This window comes from Diaporthe batatas (assembly GCF_019321695.1).
Source record: "Diaporthe batatas strain CRI 302-4 chromosome Unknown Contig00002, whole genome shotgun sequence".
Classification (NCBI taxonomy): domain Eukaryota; kingdom Fungi; phylum Ascomycota; class Sordariomycetes; order Diaporthales; family Diaporthaceae; genus Diaporthe; species Diaporthe batatas.
In genome coordinates this window covers 894,708-909,063 of record NW_025408549.1, presented here as the reverse complement: position 1 = coordinate 909,063, position 14,356 = coordinate 894,708, and the positions used below count along the sequence as shown (strand labels likewise).

The window sequence follows — 14,356 nt, the reverse complement described above, 5'->3', positions numbered from 1 at the left end:
ACACGCCATATCCCATAACACGGGAGTTGACCGAGCACTGTTAGACTCAGAGGGTGTCCCCGGGGGAGGGGGCAGGGGGAAGGGGTGCGAGGGGTGCGAGGGGTGCGAGGTGATCAACGGCATGGGATTCCTCGTCGCCATAGCCGCTTGGCCGAACCCTCCCGATGAACCGACGTACTAATAAATAAAACGCCCGCCTCTGAGCCGTGGCAGGGACTTTGTTACTCGACTGCAGTTTCATATCATATGACGGCGGTAGGACCTCGTCTGTTCGTCTCTAGCCTTGTGCCTCTCGTCGCCTCCTCTTCCACCCTTTACACTCTTGAAGACTCTCGTGGTATATCACCAAAAAGAGTTACTCCGTACACATCTCTACCTGTACATCCCCCTCACACACGCACACACCCATCATGGCGGCAAACAACATGGTCAACCCCTCGGTGGACCCCAAGACCGAAGACGAGCTCTTTGCCAGGGAGGTCGAGGAGGTCAAGAGGTGGTGGAGTGACTCTAGGTGGAGGAACACCAAGAGGCCCTTCACGGCCGAGCAGATCGTCTCCAAGAGGGGGAACCTCAAGATCGAGTACCCGAGCAACGCGCAATCAAAGAAGCTGTGGGGTATCCTCGAGGCGAGGTTCAAGGTAGGTTTCTGAACTTCTGTGTCGGGGGAAATGCAGTCGAGTGAGGCCAGAGAAGCTCACAAGAAGGGCCAGAACCGAGATGCCAGCTACACCTACGGCTGCCTGGAACCTACAATGGTCACACAGATGGCCAAATACCTAGATACTGTCTACGTGTCCGGGTGGCAGTCATCCTCGACGGCGTCGGCCTCAGACGAGCCTGGCCCTGACCTGGCCGACTACCCCTACGTGAGTACACGGCTCCCCTGGCTCCCCTGTCCGTGACGACTTCCTGCTCACCGCCATCAACCAGACCACCGTCCCGAACAAGGTGTCGCACCTGTTCATGGCCCAGCTCTTCCACGACCGCAAGCAGCGCCAGGAGCGCCTGACGACGCCCAAGGAGCAGCGGGCCAACCTGGCCAACATCGACTATCTCCGGCCCATCATCGCGGACGCGGACACGGGCCATGGCGGCCTGACGGCGGTGATGAAGCTGACGAAGCTGTTCATCGAGAAGGGCGCCGCGGGCATCCACATCGAGGACCAGGCGCCCGGCACCAAGAAGTGCGGCCACATGGCCGGCAAGGTGCTTGTGCCCATCAGCGAGCACATCAACCGCCTGGTGGCCATCCGGGCGCAGGCCGACATCATGGGTGAGCCCGCCCCGCCGCCCCGGGACCAGAAAAACCAGAAAAAGAAGTGTGATGGATGCAGAGACTGACCTGGCCCCTCGTGACCGCAGGCTCCAACCTCCTCGCCATCGCGCGAACCGACGCAGAGGCGGCAACGCTCATCTCGACGACCATCGACCCGCGGGACCACGCCTTCATCCTGGGCACGACCAACCCAAACCTGCAGCCCCTCAACGACCTGATGATCGCGGCGGAGCAGGCGGGCAAGGTGGGCGACCAGCTGCAGGCGATCGAGGACCAGTGGCTCGCGCAGGCCGGGCTGAAGCGGTTCGACGAGGCCGTGGTCGACGCCATCAACAAGGGCGCCCACGTCGACAAGCAGGGGGCCGTGGCGCGCTACCTCAAAGAGTCCAGGGGCAAGTCGCTGACCGAGGCGCGCGCCCTGGCCCGGGGCATCACGGGCGTCGACGTCTTCTTCGACTGGGACGCGCCTCGCACCCGTGAGGGCTACTACCGCCTCAAGGGCGGCTGCGACTGTGCCATCAACAGGGCCATCGCCTATGCCCCTTACTGCGATGCCATCTGGATGGAGAGCAAGCTGCCCGACTACAAGCAGGCTGAGGAGTTTGCCAGCGGCGTGCATGCCGTCTGGCCCGATCAGAAGTGAGCCCCCCGACACCTCCCAACCTCCCATGTCCCGACGACCATGTGTAGCTAACAGGATCCCACCAACCCAGGCTCGCATATAACCTCTCCCCCTCCTTCAACTGGAAGACCGCCATGCCCCGCGCAGAGCAGGAGACGTACATCCGCCGGCTGGCGTCGCTGGGCTACTGCTGGCAGTTTATCACGCTGGCCGGCCTGCACACGACCGCCCTCATCAGCGACCGCTTCGCGCGGGCCTACAGCCAGGTCGGCATGCGCGCGTACGGCGAGCTGGTCCAGGAGCCCGAGATGGAGCAGGGCGTCGACGTCGTCAAGCACCAGAAGTGGAGCGGCGCAACCTACGTCGACGAGCTGCAGAAGATGGTCACTGGCGGCGTGAGCAGCACTGCTGCTATGGGCAAGGGTGTCACAGAGGACCAGTTCCACTGAGTGATTGGGTATTCCTGTGTGCCAGATTTGCGTCTGTCTTTGCATGCTCGTAGGGCGAATCGGCAGTCCTATTTTGAAGTGATGTGGTTCCGTGACGTGGTATCATGAATCGGCTTCCTGCAAGGGAATCACTAATGGTATCATCTAGCGTGGTCGGATCTCGGAAGCATGTAGGCTGAGGCGGATATAAGACCGCGCATTGACTTGTTACCCTGTGAATATCTGTTCCCTTTCGAAAATTTGGAGGTTTATCTCTTGTGATACAATGAAGTTTGACAGCATTAGACCCGTAACCTTCCGGACTCCATCAATGGACGAATTTCCACAATACAAGGTGAATCGTCGATGATCGCCAAAGGACAACACCTTTGTGAAATGCCACCTTTTCCAATGGTATGATTCACTTGACCGGAAATATCAGCGCAACAATGACTCTGGAGATCCTGTGCGGGATTCCTGTAACCAGCTCGATCAGTTCCAGTGGCGCTGCATGTCCGGATGCTCGATGGGTGCACGGTAAATTGCAAGCCGAAGTTGTCTTTGAACCGCCTTCATTGGACATTCTAATACCCATCAACCTCCGGTGGTACTCCACCGACTCTGTCCCCGAAGTATTCAAGGACTCTGAGGACTCTGCCTGGACCCCAGCACTCTTGACGACGCAAAGCAGCAGTACTCGCAACTTCACAACACCAATGTCTCTGTGCTGCATGACTACATTCTCATGGCGGCTCGCTCATTTACAAGGGCCGAACGAGCCCTTTTTGAATCTGACAACATCAGACGGCTATGCATATGCGCACTCCGTCTGGCTAAGTGTCACTTTGCTCAGTTCTTCCGCGGGACTTCAGGATATCCACACACAGCCAACTCAACTCAAATACTTGAGTTGACTTCCTTGGATCGGGGCAAGCCCTACGTGTTCATTGTATTTATTGACCATATGAGCATGAATATGAATTTCTTCGACAAGACACGGTCCACTGAATGAAGGGGCGTTCTATCACGAATGCCATGGTTACCTTCAACTGGACTTTGACATTCCCTTTCGGGGGACCCACGAAGGCTGGGGTTTCCTTTTTCAGGACTGAACCTCCCCTGAGTCTATCGATCATTTATGGCATTGCTCTGGATTTTGTCTTCGAAAATGTGACAAGGTCGACGGGAGAGCTGAGTCTCTTCCAAGCACAGCCTTTTGCCAACGGCTACCAGTTTGGTAAATACTGTTATTCTAATCCTATTTGGTCCTTGTTTAAGGCCCAACAGAAAGATAACAACACACATGCAGCCATAGTCCAGGACTTTGGCCCGCAGGCCCGCTTACCTGTTCCGGAGGTATCCTGGATTACAATGATCTTCATACTGTGGATTTTGCGAGCGTTATCTATCGATGACATCGTTCAGTCAGCCCCTGAGAGGTCCAGCACTGACATCTCCGCCTCTGTGGAAGCAGAGCATACGAGCTTACTAAGAAATCGTATCTCGTCAAAGTGCTGCACTTGACAATTTCTTCCATTTCTCTTGTTTGTGGGCCAGCTTCTTCCGTGTCATACTATCGCCACAATGTCTCGAAATCCAGCATGTACTCCTAAGCTACTCTGAGTTCCCACAGGCTACCGAGGTAGCTACAACGAAGTTTGGACCGCGACCTTTTTGAGCCTGCACGCTCTGAACCCGCAAACCTTTGTCCCTGTGTGCTGGCATATTGCGCTTTACCTTCCATACACGGCTAAGATAACGGTTCTTACTAGCTGGCGCGACGTTTAACCTTGAGCCCGGCTGGCATCATCGAATCGTGAACTCTGTCAGCCTCCACCCAAACCTGTCCACCATGCCTTGTAAAGATGGGCGGGTAACGAAATACTCCATCTTGACTTGGCACATGGTGTCCAATCTCTCATATTCATCTTTGTCCCCGGTTGGCACAAGTATCATGGCTTCACTCCGGCAATTATCTTCGGCTGTGCTGAAGTGCAGCGCAGAGAAGAACCAAGCCTGCAGTACATATCCTTGTTCAGTCACAGGAAGCCCTCGACGCTCAGCCACTGTGCTCAAATATCGCACATCTCCTCTCCCCAGACGGTACGGTCCACACTGACACTCTCCGTCATAGCTCACATACCAGCAGGCAGCTGGTACTAGCAGCTGGGACAGCAATCCACGGACACGCAGGTGCCTTGCCTGCCCCAGAGTCCTACTTGCCACCAAGAGCTCCATCGGGCTGTGGCTTGCTGTCCACTGGATAGAACGCCCATCGTCGTACTCGACTGCGATGTCTGTCTGGGCGGGCACCTCATTGCCTTGGCTCCAGACATCCCTCCATTCTATCTGGCGAGTTGACGAGTGGGCTCTCTTCCAGCCGCACCATGTCCAGCTGGGGATGCCTTGTCGCCGAGTGGCAACGTCGGAATTCTTTCCGTTAAGCTTGGTCACGAACGGCCGGGGGAGGCTCCAAGATAAGCTTCTCAGCAAAGTGTGCTTGCTGGTCCCGCCTTCACTGGCAGACCACCGGGATCCAGAGCTCCAAATAGGAAGACCCCAGATGTTGCCAAGGAGGAATTCTGTGGCAAAAGTATTTTCAAGATAGTTGAGGACTCCCGCAAATGCATCGAAAGCGTCTGTATCATGCGTAAGCTCGCGCTTCATGTATTCGCGCACTCGCTCGATAAAGTACTCCTCTCTTTGCTTCTCTCGGCCTTCTGATCGGTGGTCTACGGCTGGCTGCTTGCCGGCAACCCACGGAAATACCCTAGGAAGTTTCGAATGGTCCGGCTTATTGAGCCTCGAGAGTATGTTCAACGGAATATTAAGCCCCTCTGTGCACCACAGCTCACCACACTGGAAATAACACTGGCTTTCTGTGAATAGAAGCCTTCTGTTGGACAGGAAGCCTTCTTGATATGTCCAACCACGTGTGTTCCAGTGAGAATTCTCAACCTCATCTGAGATGTTTGTAATCAGCTGTATGAGACCTATCCCGCACGAGTTCACGGAGTGAGGGATGCGGTCACGGGGGATGCCCACACCCGCGAGGCCCTCGTTTGGTTTCTCAGCCGCAGACGCAATTATAGTGAGCGATGACTCAGAATAAATCTTGTCCATGTTCCGGATCAAAGAAGCCTTGACTATTTCATCGTCTTGCCGGATACAGTATCGGTCGATCCATAGGAACTGGTAGCCCAGCCTCAGCACAACCACGATGGTATCTTCAATCAGTTTTGGCAATGCCTGAGGCAGAACGCCATCAACCACAGCTTCTGCTGGATCCGTCCCCCACACGTAACTCAACGTAACGTATGGCGCACCGCTGGGCCAGTGTACCAGCGTACGAGTTTCGCAGTCGATAACAGTGAGTTCAGCTATGGACAGCTCCGCGATTGAATTACAGTCAGGATGAGTGTGCCCACGGTTACAGTGCTGGATCCACTGGCTTACTACGTCGAGGTCTGCATGAGCTGACAGATCCCGAGCAAAAGTACCGGATGGTTGGGATTTCAAGGGCATGAAGCAACTGTTGAAGCGCAGCGCCCAGTCCTTGGCCTTTGTCCCAAAGGAAAAGAGCGGTGAAATGAAGAAGATTATTGGATTGTCCTCGCCTGAGCACCACTGTTGGTCTTTGGTGTCGAGAAATACTTCGCTGAACGTCGACGCATGGAGCGAGTATACCCTGGTGCGTGCGATTCCCGGTAGACCGGCCAGCCCAGCTGCGTCGACAGCCAGGTGGATCAAGAAGTTACAAAGAGGACAGCTGGGGTCTCTATCGGCCATTCGGACATCGCACAAGTGACAAGACCCTGCCGCCCTCACATGTTCGGCTGTCGAGCCTTTGGGAGAAAGCCAGACAGCTATCTGGTCGCAGGAACGACAAAGTCCATGATCAGAGGACCGCTGATGCAACCAAGACGCGGATGAGCTCAACCGTTCTCTGGGGACATTCCGGTCATAAGGAAGGACCTCCGTTGACATTGCTGGGCGATGTTGGTGTCTCGAGGTTGGTATGAGCCTGGCTACCTAGGTAGGGAGCCACCTCTGTCGTGAATCTAAGCGAGGATCTTATCCGGCTATATAAGTATGCAATGACTGGAAGCAGTTTTGTAACCAAATCGAAGATTTCTCGGCTGGCTGATGTGTGTCTAGGTGTAATTGCACAATTGCATAGTAGTGCTCAAGAACCCAATGAAAGGGGGGCCCAAGCACGGCAGAATTTTGGCGGAGCATAGGGATAGGGCGGGGTTGCCACGGCAGCTTCTTTCGATACCGTGTCCAAGCTGACCAACCTTACGGGTATCTCAGCCATTGTTACCTACTTCTTCGAGTATTCTTTGGAACAGGGGAGGACCAACCACCGCGGTCACACCTCGCTGAGAGCCAACGTTATCTTTGGTGGCCTCTTGCTTGAACGGTCTCAGAGCGGCCACTTCTTCACGTTTCAACTCTTCCGACAGGGCGCACGGCATCATTATTGCTGGCCGAGAAAAAAAGGCGCGCGAGACCCCCAAATGCGCCACTAGCTACGGCAGGCGATGATATGCGTGTCTTGTCAGCGAGACCGAGAGAAAGTGTCCCTCGCGGCTTCGAACCAGTTAGTCAAGGATTGCTTTGCTATCTCACGCGAAGTGAGACAGGTGCGAGCGCTCAGATCTTTGATATCACAGTACTTGATCTTCCACGCCACTGAGCACAACATTTCGAACATTGTTACCGAGGTTAGCCTCGTGAAACAGGTAGCATGCTGTACCGAGCCTCCCGGAGAGCAAAGGAGTACTTCGTCGTGACAAATAGGGAATTTCAAGCTGGGGGTGGGTGGGCTAGAAGCGAGTGCGGGATATTGACATTAGTTAGACCACTGGCAAGGGAGCAAGCAGTCTTTCCAAAGATAGTAGGTCCTCCACCTTCATTAGACGAGTTTTCAAATAATTGCAAAAGTAAGGCCTTCCATAGTCCATTCTCACTGCAGTTGCTATAGATTCCATGTGCACTTGGTCACCATGTGAATGTGGGTCAAGATTTACGCAACGATTGTGCTTGAGCTATCCACTGGTGATTGGCATCAGTATATTTGATGTGTCGGTGCGGAAGAATACTTGTTAGATTATGGAGACGATGGTATTGGGGATCGGGACGGGACGCGTCACTAAAATGGATCCGGCACTACTTGGAGAAGACGCTGACGGGAACTGACTACTTGCCAGTGGTAGGTACCCATCGGGTTGCAACTCAGCTGCGGCCTCTAAGGCCAGTCTGCGACTTTTGAAGGACTTATCCATTCTCGTCTTTGCCCAGCTTCATCATCCCCAATGAGCTGATTTTGGGGGTTTGCCGGGGCACCGCGTACTTGCCTTTTGAGCGGCCGAAATAATTATTTCTGATTTAACAGGATACAAAGTCGTAACACAACGGCCCACAAGACTCTGCCTCGCCCACCACACTTATCACCGTCCGCCGTTCGCCGAAAGGCGCTGGATCTCGCCCTGGTACCTCATCTTGAACCCGTTTGTGAGTGCCCTGACATCGGGGTACTGGTTCTTCAAGAACTCGAAGCCGTTGGGCACGACGCGCACTGGCCAGCCCATGACCCGCGACGACCGATTGGCCTTGAAGCACAGCCAGAAGTAGCCTGCGTGCTTGTTGTCGATGCAGAATGCGTAGCTCGATCGGTTGGGATTGGCGTCCATATAGGTGGTGAGCCACTTTTCTGCAGGGTGGGTAAGCAGACAAGTCGGGAGGTGGGGGGGGGGGGGAATAATGAGGATGAGGGACACATACCAAGCTCAGCCTTCGAGCCCTTCTGGAACTTTTCGCTCTGCATCAGTTCAGAGACCTTTTTGGCCATCGCCTTCACATGGTCGACGATTAACTCGTCGAGATCTGTGTATGAGTGTTTGCCGCCTACACGGAGCAGACGGCCAACAGAGAACTCGTTCTCCTTCTGCAGCTCGAGGACGTCGACGTGCTGATAGACGCCATCTGCAACCTTCCAGGTTATGGCAAGATGATCGTTGCCCTTGGATGATGGCCTGATGACGACCTCGCCTGGAGACTGGGAGCCAAGCCACTCTTCGGCTTGTGTGGCATTGAAAGGCTTAAATAAGGGGTGCTTGATGACACGCTGCGTCCTGCCCGTAGTCCTGTCCTTCTCCTTGAGCTCTTCCTTGTCGTCTTCTTCCTGACGGTAGTCCCACATATTTCGGTCGTAGTCGTGCCTCCTGTTTGATCGACGCAGCATATCCTCGCGGACAGTTAGTTTTGCCAGGAATGCTTTGCGGTCAACCTCCAGGATCTTGGCCTGGACGGTCTGGCCGACGGAGAGGACGTCCTTGACCGAAGAGCGGTATGAGACCTCGTGTGCTTCGATACGGCCTTCTATTCCGCAGTCCAACCGAACAATGGCGAAATCATCCTTGACGATGCGAACATTCACAGGAATGATCGAGTCCTCCGCCAGTGTCTCCTTGGTCTCCCCAGTGAACATGGTGAAGATCTCATCCGTACTGAGGGTCATGAAATGCCGTCGCAACTCTTCGTACGGCGCTTGCAACTCCGCCCTGATGGTCTCTAGCGTCGCTCGCTTCCGCTGGCTGTACTGCGCCTCCAGCTGTTCAGCGTATTCCTCGAGTACCAGCTCGTTGACCTTCTCTTGCTCGTCGTCTCGGAACAGCTTGCGAACAATAGCGCCAGCCCCGTTCTCGTCCGTCTCGGCTTTGACGTCTTCCTCATCAAGCTCCAGGGCATCGGCCGCCATCTTCCGTCCAAGCTCGTAGTCCTCTGGGTGTACACGAGTGTTGTCCAAAGGCTCCGAACCCGGGCTGGACGTGTCGTACTCGATGAACAGAAAACTTGCGCAATTATCCCAGACCTTCGGGCCGACAACGGGAAGCTTGTGCTGATCAGGGTCTCCCACGAGTTCATCTCTCGAGGTCACGACACCTCCATTCATGTTGATGCCCTTGATGACGGCCTGTGCTTTTCGCGGGCCGAGACCAGATACGTATGGCAGCAAGTTAGCAGTATAAGGGTCCTTGACAGCCTCGTTGATGTCGACACCACACAGATTTACCATGTCCACCATCGCAGTTTCGAGGTATTTGCTCAACTTATCTGCCGGCAGCAAATTTTGACACGGGTGGAAAGACAAGGAGATGACGTCCTTCCCAAGCGCTGCGTACTCCTTGAGAGGATTCTGGAGGTAGTGTGCAAGAGCTGCACAATACCTCGTGAGAGACGGCAGTGTGGGGTGCTCGGTGACGGCTCGAGGGCTGTCCTTGTAGAGGCGGGCAACCTCGTCATTGACAACCATGACTTCCAGTAAGTCCGTGCGGAGTTCGTTGGTCTCTTGGTCGTCATATTCAGGGCCCATGAGGCCCTTCTCGTTGACGAGGTTCTCCAGGTCCTTGATGAGTTTATGGGTGTCGGCACAGAAACCGCTGGCAGCAATGACGTCTGGTTCCCTCCTTCTGACCAGCTCTGCGAACTGTTCACGAGCCTCCTCGTCCCTAGCAAGGTTACCCAGCTGGCCGGACTCGATCACGCGACCATCTTCCTCGACCCAAGCATATGTGATCTTCTCTCGGTTCGGATCGCCCATTCCATTTGAGAGAGCGAGAACTCGAGGGGTTGTGCCGAGCACCATACCCTTGGGCTTGTAAGGGGCTTGGTCGAGCCTGCGTGTGTACTCCTCACGGCAGATCTTGAGTATTTGTTCCTGACACGTCGTTCGCATGGCATCTTTGACGGCCTTGATCATCATCTTGTCCAGCCTGGACATTGCGAGCTCCAGCACCTTCTTGCGCTCGTCGTTCCATGCGTCTGCTTTCTCGCTGAAATTGTCGGATGCGAAGTCTTGAGAAAATTGTCGCCTCAACTCGCGCTCATCCTGGAGGGCTACCTTTACCTCGACTAGGCCCTCTTCTTCAGCCCTCATCATCTTTAAAAAGATTTCCGGCTTCCTGGCGATGTCCGAGCTATGGAGATTGGTGATGTATTTAATCTCGTAAAAGGGGTGGGAGTCTTCGATTCTGCGTAGCCCCTTCTCTGTACGGCGACAGGTGAAGACGGCGTTCACCACGTAATGTTCGCGCATCCACTTGCGTAATCTCGGACTCGAAAACAGCTCTTCAGCGTACAGTTGGCGAGCAGCGTTGATGACTGCGTCCGCAGTGGAGAAGTCGCCGTCCGTCAAGCTATCTGCCAAGTCGACAGGGTGCTCCGACGGATCATCAGCGACAACTCGTTGTGTGCCCGACGGTGCGTTGGAGGCCGCATTGAGCCGGTTGGACACCACGGTCTCAGGCGGCAGGCCGTAGGCCAGGAAGAAGTCATAGGCCTTGCTCTTCCGTACCCGGTCAAACAGAGACGACCTTGCTCCCGGCCGCTTGAGTGTCTCACCATCCGTTGCGGTGACGTCCTTCAGTTGCGTTGAATACTTGAAGTTGACGTAGTCGAGCAGATCCTGAAGCTCCTCCATCTGCTTTGCTTCCGCGATTTGTTCTTCGAGCATGGTGTCTTGCACGTCAATGCCACGGAGGCTGGCAGCGTTCTTCTCCAACGCCGCTCGCTTCTCGACGAAACCACGGAACTTGGTATCGAGCTCGAGGATCTTCCACAGGTCATCCTGGTTCAGGAGCTTCTCGGCTTGAACCACGAATTCGGAAGAGTCCTGATCACGGCGATTGTAATCGGGGTTTCTCGCTTTCCGAGCGTGGATCAGATAGTCCTTGCGGTGCTGGAAAACATAAGGGACCTCGACCGAGTCGATGATGAAGAATTCCAAGACCTTGCTGACGGCCTTGGCGAAGTGCCCTTCCAGCATTGGATCCATGCTGAATTGTTTAAAGTTCCACAGCTGATCCGAGATCCATTTGGTCTCTTCCTTGAGGTCCGGCTGTATCTGGGACTTCTTGAAGGGTCTCCGGTCAAGCTGGAATCGTTCGGGTTCATCGGTGGCGCGAATCTCGTTGTCCTCATCGGTCAGGAGCCTCTCGGTCAGCTGCGAGGGCTCAAAGACGTCCTTGAGTTCGAGCTGCTGCTCTTCGATGCCTTCCTCCTCGTCTTCCTCTTTCTCAAGAGCCCACAAGTACTCTTCGCCATTGCCGAAGATTCTCTCCATGTCTTCCAGGGCCTCTTGTTCCAGGTCGGTATTCTGCATGACGCTGCCGACAAGCAGGCGATCGCGCCCACGAGCGACTTCCATGTCCTCCTGTTGCCTGATGCGCTCCTCTTCGTCGCCATAGTCGTCCTCGATGAAGTCCTCGAATTCGTCAGGCGCAGCACGGCTGTGGTTCGGGCGGGCATAGTGACGCTCGTCACCGGCCTCGTCTTCTTCGTCGAACAAGGTAGCAGCTAGTTCAGCCGGTCGTTTATTGTAACGATCCTCATGACCCCGTTTCAAGCGTTTATATGTTGTTGACTGTTGTCGTAGTTAGCGCATGTCATGGTGGTTCTCATCGGCATACAAGGGACGTTGATGGCGCACCTGGGCCTGTTCTCTGCTCTGGAACTCTGGGTTGGCCTCACCAATGAGGTCTAAATCTTCCTCGTCGAGCTGAGCTTCCTCGTCACGTTCCGCTCGCCGACGCTTCCTACGCCTTCGGCGCTCTCGCTCGCCGGAGTCGTCGACGTCTTCGTCCTCGTCATCGATGAAACCTTCCTGTACCTGCGATTGGTATTGAAGTGTCAGCTGGGGCCTCGCCAGAAGCGAACAGCTGAGCCCGCCACGGCACGAACCTTTTGTATCTCCTCTTCATCATCGTCATCGTCTTCCTCCTCGCTGGAGTCGTCTACGTTTGTGCGCTCTTGCCGGCGGCGGGGCTGGACGTCCTCGCCATCTTCATCTCCGTCGAAGGAGCCCTCCTCTTCCTCTTCGTCCAGCTCAGCACGGTCGTCAATCAGGTCCATGGTGCTCATCTTGACAGACTGTGGTTGATGCCTGTTTCTTTGTTATGGGAGGGGGCGCGATGTGGTTGACGAGGGAGCTATGGAGGTGGGCTCGCGCAAAGCAGGTGATGGTGGAGGAAGGCCGGCAGGGAGTGTTTGGGGCCAAAGACAGAAGATGCGACCTGTCTCTGTCGGGTGAGCTCGATGGGTGGGTGTGCAGTGGTGGCAGAGGGCCAAGACTGGAATATGGTGAAGAAGTTGGCTACTTGCCCGCCTTGAATGCAAGGGGAATTTTTGGAGCCAGCAAGGTGAGCTCAGCCGTGCCTACTCGGTACAGAGCGTTCACTTAGGTCGGCTTGCCGGCCGCGGGCCAGGGCGGACGGTTAGACGGGTTAGGAGTTGACGCTAGGTGGGATCGGGCCACACCTTAGCATTGGATCTCTGAGCACGGCCGGGGATAGCCCTGGGGTGACAGACAGACACAATTGTATGTCTTCGGATGCTGTTATCACTTTTACTTGTTAATACTGAGCTGTGCCATTGCAACCACAGGCTTCCATTGCCTGGCCTTCCATCCCAGCACTGTGGTGAATGCTTGGTATGTGCCTGCTTCAACATGCATCGCTATTGGACCACAGCAGCCTGAAGGACTCTGTGCCACTGTCATGGCTTGTATGTCTGCACCTGCTTGGCCCACACGCAATAATGAAGTGATCCAGAGGGCCCTTTCTTGTGTTGGCAAAGCCTGTTTGGCAATAACTCGGTGCACTCCATCTCCCAACCTCAACCACCTTCAAGCCCATCTCTTCTTACCTACTACAGGAGGGGAGGCGGGCAGCAGCTGGTTGATATGGGATTCGTCGCCTGCTGCCGCTGCCCCGTGTCATGCAGTCTGGGATATGGCCTTGTTCTATCAATGTGATACAACCCCGAACCCTGGGTCTGGGTCGTGGGTGGCAAGCCCAGCGTTTGCTCCAACGAGAAACGCGCTTGGAGCCTGCCAGACCCCTGCCGGGGTGCAGCACCTTTGGGAAGATTGGATGGCCAATTAAGAGGCCCAGGTCCGTGTTTGAGACGCCAGCCCGTTTTGGGCGTGCCACACTCATCAATGGCTTAACTCCACCACGGCCATTAGGAGCAACGGGATGGCGTCCAATTCCTCGCCAGCCCCTTTTCCGGTCCCCTTATTATTGGTTAGGCAGCCAGAACAGCTAGACAGATGCGTAGGTCGGCAGGTCGTGATACCCGCCGCGGTCGACCTGCATTCTAGGGGAGCGCAGCGCCTGTTGTACGGTCTATTGCCTGCATCCCCGTGCCGTACCGGAAAGCCAGGAACCCATTATGCCTATACAACAAGGTAGTGCAGAATAAGCGAGGTGTCGTATCCGCCCGCAGTATCAGATTTTGTCTGTTTTGGGCCTCGACTCTTCCCTTTGGAGCCCTTCTTATGGGGGGAGGGGGGGCAAACCAGCGTTGGATCTCGCCCGTGTCGCCCGTGTCGCCCGTGCGAAGGTCCAGTCGACACCCCACTGCCTCGGACGCTTGCACTGATTCAGTGGGCCCAATCCGACGAGACTTGGGCAGGCCTGAGCCAACGAACCCCTCGACCCTCCGACCCTTCGACCCTTCGACCCTTCGACTTTGGCGCTTGCCCCAGACTTGTTTCCTCCTGTTCTCTTCTGCTGGCCAGTGTTTCACTCAAAGGCAGGGAACACACTCTCTGTTCTTGTTCTCGTCAGGCTGTTGCTGTTGCTGTTGACATCCTCATCCAAAGGACAGCAGCTGGCGTCTGGGAAACAAACAGCGTATCTAGGTAGGTGTGCACCTCCCCGCCCGCTGCAGCTCGCTTGCACCTTTGGACCGCTGTTAATGAAAGCGCCCGGCACAGGCTGCACAGCGCGCCCCCGATATCGAGACCCTGCCGCTTAGAAAGCCCCCACCAAGTGACAACTACATAGCACCCATCAGCCCGACCCCGACTGCCCGACTGTCCGACTGCCCAACCGCCTCCTCGACCTGTGTTTTCTCGTCTCTCGAGGGCTCGACCTTGTTGCAACGACACTGACTGGGAGCGAGCTGCGCGACCGTTGGACAACTGCCCAGGACGCCACCACGCCGCACCCACGAGCTGGC

General features: G+C 55.5%; 3 protein-coding genes across 3 annotated transcripts; 1 reads left to right on the top strand and 2 right to left on the bottom strand.

Moving 5' to 3' along the window:
• Positions 1 to 95: 95 nt before the first annotated feature.
• KVR01_001680 (isocitrate lyase 1) lies at positions 96 to 2,657 on the top strand. Its single transcript, XM_044783171.1, has 5 exons — positions 96 to 641; positions 714 to 869; positions 934 to 1,276; positions 1,366 to 1,918; positions 1,993 to 2,657. The coding sequence occupies exons 1-5, from the start codon at positions 411 to 413 to the stop codon at positions 2,348 to 2,350; spliced, it is 1,641 nt and encodes a 546-aa protein (XP_044649635.1). The 5' UTR covers positions 96 to 410; the 3' UTR covers positions 2,351 to 2,657.
• A 1,478-nt stretch (positions 2,658 to 4,135) lies between these two features.
• Positions 4,136 to 6,118, bottom strand: KVR01_001902 (uncharacterized protein; the record flags this gene model as incomplete). Its single annotated transcript, XM_044782134.1, has 1 exon — positions 4,136 to 6,118. The coding sequence occupies one exon, from the start codon at positions 6,116 to 6,118 to the stop codon at positions 4,136 to 4,138; it is 1,983 nt and encodes a 660-aa protein (XP_044649857.1).
• Positions 6,119 to 7,332: 1,214 nt separating this feature from the next.
• KVR01_001564 (chromatin-remodeling histone chaperone SPT6) lies at positions 7,333 to 12,503 on the bottom strand. Its single transcript, XM_044791014.1, has 4 exons — positions 12,074 to 12,503; positions 11,823 to 12,002; positions 8,117 to 11,756; positions 7,333 to 8,045 (listed from the first exon to the last, which is right to left on the bottom strand). The coding sequence occupies exons 1-4, from the start codon at positions 12,251 to 12,253 to the stop codon at positions 7,783 to 7,785; spliced, it is 4,263 nt and encodes a 1,420-aa protein (XP_044649519.1). The 5' UTR covers positions 12,254 to 12,503; the 3' UTR covers positions 7,333 to 7,782.
• Between the last annotated feature and the right edge of the window lie 1,853 nt (positions 12,504 to 14,356).

What these genes read in the sequence shown, in the direction of transcription:
- KVR01_001680 (XM_044783171.1), top strand. Translation starts at nt 411, where the DNA reads ATGGCGGCAAACAACATGGTCAACCCCTCGGTGGACCCCAAGACCGAA. An exon ending in TCCTCGAGGCGAGGTTCAAG is followed by an intron (nt 642 to 713) that starts GTAGGTTTCTGA and finishes AAGAAGGGCCAG; the next exon opens with AACCGAGATGCCAGCTACAC. An exon ending in GCCGTCTGGCCCGATCAGAA is followed by an intron (nt 1,919 to 1,992) that starts GTGAGCCCCCCG and finishes CCACCAACCCAG; the next exon opens with GCTCGCATATAACCTCTCCC.
- KVR01_001564 (XM_044791014.1), bottom strand. Translation starts at nt 12,253, where the DNA reads ATGAGCACCATGGACCTGATTGACGACCGTGCTGAGCTGGACGAAGAG. An exon ending in ATGAAGAGGAGATACAAAAG is followed by an intron (nt 12,003 to 12,073) that starts GTTCGTGCCGTG and finishes TACCAATCGCAG; the next exon opens with GTACAGGAAGGTTTCATCGA. An exon ending in AGAGCAGAGAACAGGCCCAG is followed by an intron (nt 11,757 to 11,822) that starts GTGCGCCATCAA and finishes CTACGACAACAG; the next exon opens with TCAACAACATATAAACGCTT.